Below are 6,890 nucleotides of genomic sequence, written 5' to 3'. Positions count from 1 at the left end.
ATGGCTTTAGAGAGTATCTGGATGAACCGCCAGATTTTCGGTGTAAGTGCATATTTCCCTTTTTAATTTCAAAGATCTACCTAACTTTAAGAAACTCTAGGAACGTCCTGAGAAATATTTGCCTGGAAATTTCTGCCCAGTTCATCTAGGCGATGTATTCCAAAATCGTTATCATATTTTCCGCAAATTGGGTAGTGGAAGTCAAGGCACTGTTTGGTTAGCCAGGGATAAAGGGTAATTTCCCAACCCTTGAAACTGTTGAAAAGTCAGCTAACGGATATTTGAAGCGCACCAGGAAGGCGCTACGTTGCGCTCAAAGTTCTCTCGGTCAAGGACAGCATATTGGCCGAACCACTGGTTGAGACGCTCTGTAAAGGTCGCGCTATTAACTTCGAGAATACCCGTTCGGGAAAGCAATTCGTTGAACTATGCTACGATGCTTTTCATATACAAGGACCTTACGGCCAAAAGCATTTAGTGAAAGTTTTGGAGCCCCTTGGTCGCTCTTTAAGCTCCATCATACAAGAAGCATCAGACAGACGCGATGAATTGCATGCAGCTCATGGTGGGAATGAGCCACACGGCAAAGCGGTCAAAGGTGATCGTTGGTCAATACACTTCGCCAAAAGAACATGCCACCAAATCCTTTTGGGATTAGATTACTTGCACCGTCAGAAAGTGGCACACCGAGATCTACGACCTGCAAATGTTTGCGCAGCTCTGCGAATAGATCTTTCCAAAATGAGCGAAAATGAAATCCAGCAACAAGTGTGGGACTTTGATACGGATGAGGACGTATCGGAAGAAGAGGAAGGTTCCGCAACATGTTCGAGCTCAACAGATAGCTCGACGCCTATTCCGTCAAAGATATTAAAAGTAATGGAATACTCCCGACTTTGCAAAAAGCTCAACGCAGAACAATGGAAAAAGTATCGGGCGGATTCGGGTGATGTGAAAGCCGAGCCTCACACACCTGCATGGAACAAGGCCAATTTTATCAGGACGGCCGATTCCATCGGACTTCTGCACCGTATCGACTTGCAGCCGCCCAAGAACGGCGAGATCAGATATACAGTTGCCGGCGAACCTTTGCTGGACGATAATCACGGTTTATCGCCTGCTAATACGGAGGTGCCGTATAATCGAATGGTTCTTGTCGACCTTGGCTTTGCAAAACGATTTGAGCAATGCAAAGACCACAAGCTTACAACTACGTATGACTTTACGCCTCCCGAAGGTTTATTGCCCGGTATAAATGACCAAGGTCTGCCAGTTCTAGCCGGCGGAGATATCTTTTCCTTGGGCTTATTATTCTGGGTTGTCGTCATGTTACGTCACCTTGTTCAACCTACCTTTTTTGCCAATGATACAAACAGGACAAAGCTCAAAAGCAAGCTGTTGTATGAATATACTGAGCTTATAGGTCCCTTTCCTGCCGAATTACGCTCGGGTTGGCCTGATGCAAAGCTTTTTGTCGATTCTACTGGCAAACCAATTAAAGACGGACGATACGCCAAGTCAGGGGATTTTACTCATGGGAATATCTGGGATCAAGGGAGGCAAAGCAAACCAATTGACATGACAAATAAGGATTTCGAGTCGTTCATGGACCTGGTAACATCCATGTTGCGGTGGAAGGCCGAGGATAGACCATCGACAGCAGAATTGTTAAGGCACAGATGGTTTAGAGACTTGCCTAAGGAGGAAAGGCAGAGAGGTTAAATTACGTGTTACTATAGGGTAAGCAATCTATTAGGCACCGAATCAAGTTCTTATCAACGCTGTGGGGGAGAATATTGCGGTTGAATACCGGGCTAGCCTTGTTCGTAAGACTAAGTGTGCAACAAGTGAAGGCAAATCAACTTTAAGAACGTAACTGGGCTTTTAATAGCTGAAGTGGGGTTGTAATCGGTCCCGCGTAAATATGCAAGTCATCCAAAGACCCTTTGCCACTTCGTATTTTATTAGTGGATTTTGTCTTGATGGTGATGACTTTATTTTGGTACAACTTCAAAAAAATCTGTTTCAATTTCTATGAATCGAACGGTAGTTTTAACATCAAAAGTTAATAATAATAACTCATGCCTGTTCAAAAAGGCTCTTAGGCTTCTGCATGGAGCTTCCCATGCCGATTACTCAGCAAATTATAACCGAGGTATCCTCCCGTTTTGATCATGAAGCTTCTAATAGCGTATGCCAAACGGTTCTGTGACAACGCAGTCTTTCCTGGCATTCGGGTCCTGAATCTGTTCCCAAGCTCTGAAAGCACATACTTTGAACTTATACACGCCCTCGGCAGCCCAAGAACCATTCTCTAGCAGCCCACTCCATCCAAAAAAGTCCTTGGACAGACGGCTAAAGCCTCCAGCTTGAACGGTTTGATTGTGCGAAAATACAGCAATACCTTCGTTTTCCCCTGAAGCTGCGGCAGGGAGAACGTGAACAGCGATCGCCTGACTGGACATCGCCAACTCTACTTTTAATGTCGGAAGCAGAGTGGAGGAATTTTTATATTGAAGAGGAGTTTTATGACCTTGTAGCTTGAACTCTGTATCAGGTGGGATTGGCTTGGCGTCGTAGGGCACGTCCAGGGACTCTTTTGTCGTGGCGGCCGTGACGAAAGTCTCGTTCCAGCCTCGAGGTATAACGGCCATTTCACGCATCGAGCAGCCGATTCCCGAATAAGAGAGGCTTAATTGCGACCCAATTTTTCCGTCGTCGACAAAAATGAAACCGCTGTAAAGAGGACAGCGGGGCTTTAGTTTGTTTAAAGCGTCGATGTTGGCCGTCACGTTCACCATCGTCCATATATCAGGCTCGATGGTTAGTGATGTGGGAGATATGGTTATATCTGCATATATTTTCTCCAATGAGCTTTGCAGAAACTCTTCGGAAGCCGAGGTCGAGGCGTTGTCCCTAGTCCATGGTGTTACCGTGTCCCTAGTCCATGGTGTTGCCGCTTTGGAATCGGCCCCTAATGCAAGAACAGTTACGGCTGGTTTATGAGAGAATTTATACTCGACAGCCTCGCTTCCTCTATTTTTTATAAAAAATGAAATCGTTCCGGTGAAAAATTCGGTGTCATTCCAGGATAAATGGGATTGGGAAAAGGCAGTTTCAGTGTTAACTGCCCCCATAACATCAACCACACCATTCCCCTGCATGGCGACGGGTGCCAAAAAGTCGTACGATTTATTCGTACCATCATTAAAATTAAGGGGTCGTGCAGTAGTGGTTAACAACGTCATAACCTGTGTGGAGCTGAGGCTTGGATAGACTTGCATTACAAGTGCTGCACAGCCGGCAACGTATGGCGCGGCCATGGATGTACCGGACATAGTACCGTAGCCACCCCATGTTCGTGGAATGGTTGACCAAATGCTTTGACCGGGAGCCAGTAACGAGGTTAAAGTGTCCCCCAGGCCAGTAGGGCCCCATGAAGTTTGCCCGTTTATTTGCCCAGCTGGTCGTAAATTTCCCTGTATTTCGATGTATGGCATATTCCCAAAGTTCGGGTCCATATTTAAATAAACCGCGGACCCTGTGGCAAGAGCGCCGATTAGGTTTCGTCCAGTTTGCGCCGATATGGAACCGGCGGCGATTATGCCATCGAAATTATTGTCGAATTGGAAGGAGGGCTTATTTTCGTTATTGTAGACGAGGACATATTTGGCACCTCTTGCCGCCAGGTTCTTCATCTTAACATCAAGTTGACAACCACCGCGTCGAACGAGAATTACTGACGCGTCAGAGAAGTTCCCGTCCCTTTCCAGCCCAATGCATGCATCGTTTGTAACTGACATGTTCAAGGTGGTCGCTTGTAACGTGAGGGAGCTTGGGAACCTTCCCGGGCTCGCAGGATCCCATGGGAAATCGATCGATTGTGAAGTTGCTTTTTGGTCTCGTAACGAGAAAGTTGCTCGAGGTCGACTTTGTATAGAATAAGCTGCATTAATTGAACCCACTGTTAAAACATCGACAGCTGATCCGGGCGCCCGAGCAGAAAATGGACCCTGCCATCCATAATCACCCGACGCCACAACGATGAGAATTTCTCCTTGACGCGATATCCTAGTGAGTACTTCTGACAAGGCATCTGGAGAACGTGCACATTAGACAGTTGTTCGAAGCCATAAGTATCGGTACATGGAAAACGACACGACGTACCATCAGGGTACGGGCCCGAATTCAGCGTTAAAGAAATTGATATAACATCAACTTCCCGGCTTTGAGCCTTGAGAACGGCCTGGATTATAATGTCCGATTGAATGGGAGCCTTTCGACAACCCGCTACCCGGTAGTGCTCGAGGTTGACTTCGGGCGCCACACCAACAAATCCCAAAGATGGTTGGTCGCCAGCGACAATGCCTGAAACATGAGTGCCGTGTGCCGTACATTCTGCGTAAGAATCTCCTTTGCCTTGTGGTGGGAGACCTATTTGAAAGTTGTCGCCCACAAGATCAAGGCCGAACCGGACTTTGAAGCCATTTCCAATACCTCCACCGAGGGCCGGGTGAAGGTAATCTATCCCAGTGTCGATTACGGCCACTGTAATACCCCGCCCGGTAACATTTGTTTCTCGTAATGCTTGGACACCAGTCAATCCGTGCAAAATGCTGCTGTTTACCAATGGAGAAGCTCCGTTGCTTGCAGGCACGCTGGGGCTTTCGGATTGTGAAGCAGGCGCGTACGGCTGGGACTGCCAGACCTTGACGACCCCGGCGATGGCCTTGAGGCAACGAGTCGGGTCTCTGTGGCCATCTGAACTGTTTATATCCAGTGAGAACCCAGGGAATATGGAATTATTGTATACATGTCGGAAACTCAACGGTGCGTTCTGGTAGCAAGACGCATCGTTTACGATGGATTCCTTGACATGATTAATAGCCTGAAAGAAATGTTAGTGGTTGACAATGCTATTAGTGTGGGATAAAGTGTGTTTCACCTGAACATCTGATACTTCGACTATGTATTGCTGAAGCGAGAAGACAGTAACAGCACAATACAAAGTTGCAAATATCAGCCACGTATTGATCGACATCCTTGCGGAAAAAGGAGCGCTAGGCCAATGTAACTATCCAAGGTAACGAGAGAAACTTCATCAGTAGATAGCACAAAGCTTGGGTATATCCAGACTGATAGATAACCTATGCTGAACATATGTTTATATAGATTAACGACTGAAAAATCAACTGTTCCCGGTGTCGCGGTCACTGAAAATGAAACGAACTGTTTGTTTTCTTCCTAGGGGGGGAAAAAACGGAATAAAGAATTTTTTTAACTTTTTGTTAAATCTCCGACGGTCCACGTGGCGTAAAGATAATCCAAGCCAGGTTATCTCACCCAGGACTAATGATTCTTTTTATCAAGGAATTCCCAGTTAGAATGAAATGTTAGATGAGTGCCATCCCGTCATCAGCATTGACTAAACACCCCAGCAGGGCCTTTCACCTCGCCGAGAGAAGTGGCAACTGGCATGATTAATATGCGAAAAGCTTATATAAGCTCGTTCACCGAGAGAAAATCTAAATCGGATATGGCAAAAATCCCCGTTGGGGCGTACACGCCGGCGGCAGAAGGATATCCCCGTGGCTGCCACTTTTGAACAGGTCAGCTTCGCGCGGTCCCTGGATCTACCCTGCTTGTCAATAGTCCCGGCGCAGAAAACTAGCTTAAGTTTTGCTGATTACGGGATATCTTGGAATAACAGTGACTATCGCACTTGGGATAGCATCCCTAGCAGAAGGAGCCATGTCAAATCCCCGGTGTGTTACACATGGAGCACCCAGGGATTACGCAAATTCTTTGTTTTCAAGTCTAAGATCAGTAGAAAACAGCTTTCGTTTTGTAGTTTAAAGTATAGGACAAAATCAGGAACTAATTGTAGATTTGAGTATTGCAATAGTAAATTAAAACCAGTTACCGTCATATGGGCTTTGGGTGCCTGTCAAACAGATAGGGTTTAAAGCAACGGTGTACCTGTGCTATATCAAATGCGCAAATTCGCTCCTCGCCTTTTCAATTGACTGTAAAAAAGTTAGATGTCAACGGTAGACGTAACATGGAGGGAGGGCCGTCTATAGACCCTGCGATCCACATAATCACATGTATGAATTGCATGCGCAACTACCACGTACTATAGCATGTTAGGCAGCTGATTCAACAGTCATCAAGTTTACCTAAGGTTTAAACTTCTCAGATAACTTTGAGCTTCGCGAATAATTTAAACTTTAACAAGCACCACATCCTTGTTTCAACACCCAAATCCTGACAATGACATGCTCCCGCGACAACCTTACCACACCCCAAACTGGCCCGCCGACCACACAAACAAAGCCTAGAACCCGCAGGCTCCTGTCGCGGGACAGAGCTATAACAGCGGCGTTGACAATAGCCCCATTGCGCTCGGGATAAATGCTGCAGATCTCGGCCACGACGGCCGTTGAGACTTCCTGGAGATGGTTGGTTGGCCTGGAAGTGCAAGACGCGCAGCTCCAGGCGGACGTTGGTGGGCACGGTAACCCTCCACCCCGACGACATGAGCCGTCCGGGTGGAGACTATGGAGACGTCGACGGCGCACTCAAGGCCCAGCAGCGCAGCGGCCGTCAGCCCCAATGACAGTTCGACCTGCAGGACTGACTCGGCTTCTTCTGGCTGCTGGTGTCCGGCGTACGATGTGGCCCGCGTGGCCATGGAAAACACAAAAAGAAGTTGGAACCGACTTGTCGATGCGTCGAAGGAGACTATACAGCGTCGGGCTGGTCGTTTCTATGCCAGCCCGGTGCGAGGCCACGTCTAATTTGACGAATACCTCCCAAGGGTTCCCAAGACCCTAACTTCTTAAAAAGAAGAAGCCGAGTTGCTCCTTGTTGTCGACCAGAAACTGGAC

General features: G+C 47.2%; 3 protein-coding genes across 3 annotated transcripts; 1 reads left to right on the top strand and 2 right to left on the bottom strand.

Annotated features, from left to right (window-relative positions):
* PgNI_06566 (uncharacterized protein) lies at nt 1–1,722 on the top strand (the record flags this gene model as incomplete). Its single annotated transcript, XM_031126589.1, has 3 exons — nt 1–42; nt 101–234; nt 288–1,722. 3 exons carry the CDS (start codon nt 1–3, stop codon nt 1,720–1,722), a joined length of 1,611 nt encoding a protein of 536 aa, XP_030981817.1.
* A 461-nt stretch (nt 1,723–2,183) lies between these two features.
* PgNI_06565 (uncharacterized protein) lies at nt 2,184–5,041 on the bottom strand (the record flags this gene model as incomplete). The annotated part of the gene is made up of 3 exons (XM_031126588.1): nt 2,184–4,096; nt 4,168–4,888; nt 4,946–5,041. 3 exons carry the CDS (start codon nt 5,039–5,041, stop codon nt 2,184–2,186), a joined length of 2,730 nt encoding a protein of 909 aa, XP_030981824.1.
* A 943-nt stretch (nt 5,042–5,984) lies between these two features.
* Nucleotides 5,985–6,694, bottom strand: PgNI_06564 (uncharacterized protein; the record flags this gene model as incomplete). The annotated part of the gene is made up of 3 exons (XM_031126587.1): nt 5,985–6,026; nt 6,300–6,448; nt 6,505–6,694. The coding sequence occupies 3 exons, from the start codon at nt 6,692–6,694 to the stop codon at nt 5,985–5,987; spliced, it is 381 nt and encodes a 126-aa protein (XP_030981823.1).
* Between the last annotated feature and the right edge of the window lie 196 nt (nt 6,695–6,890).

This window comes from Pyricularia grisea, chromosome I (genome assembly GCF_004355905.1).
Source record: "Pyricularia grisea strain NI907 chromosome I, whole genome shotgun sequence".
In the NCBI taxonomy this organism is placed as follows: Eukaryota; Fungi; Ascomycota; class Sordariomycetes; order Magnaporthales; family Pyriculariaceae; genus Pyricularia; species Pyricularia grisea.
This window is presented reverse-complemented; position numbering and strand designations above follow the sequence as displayed.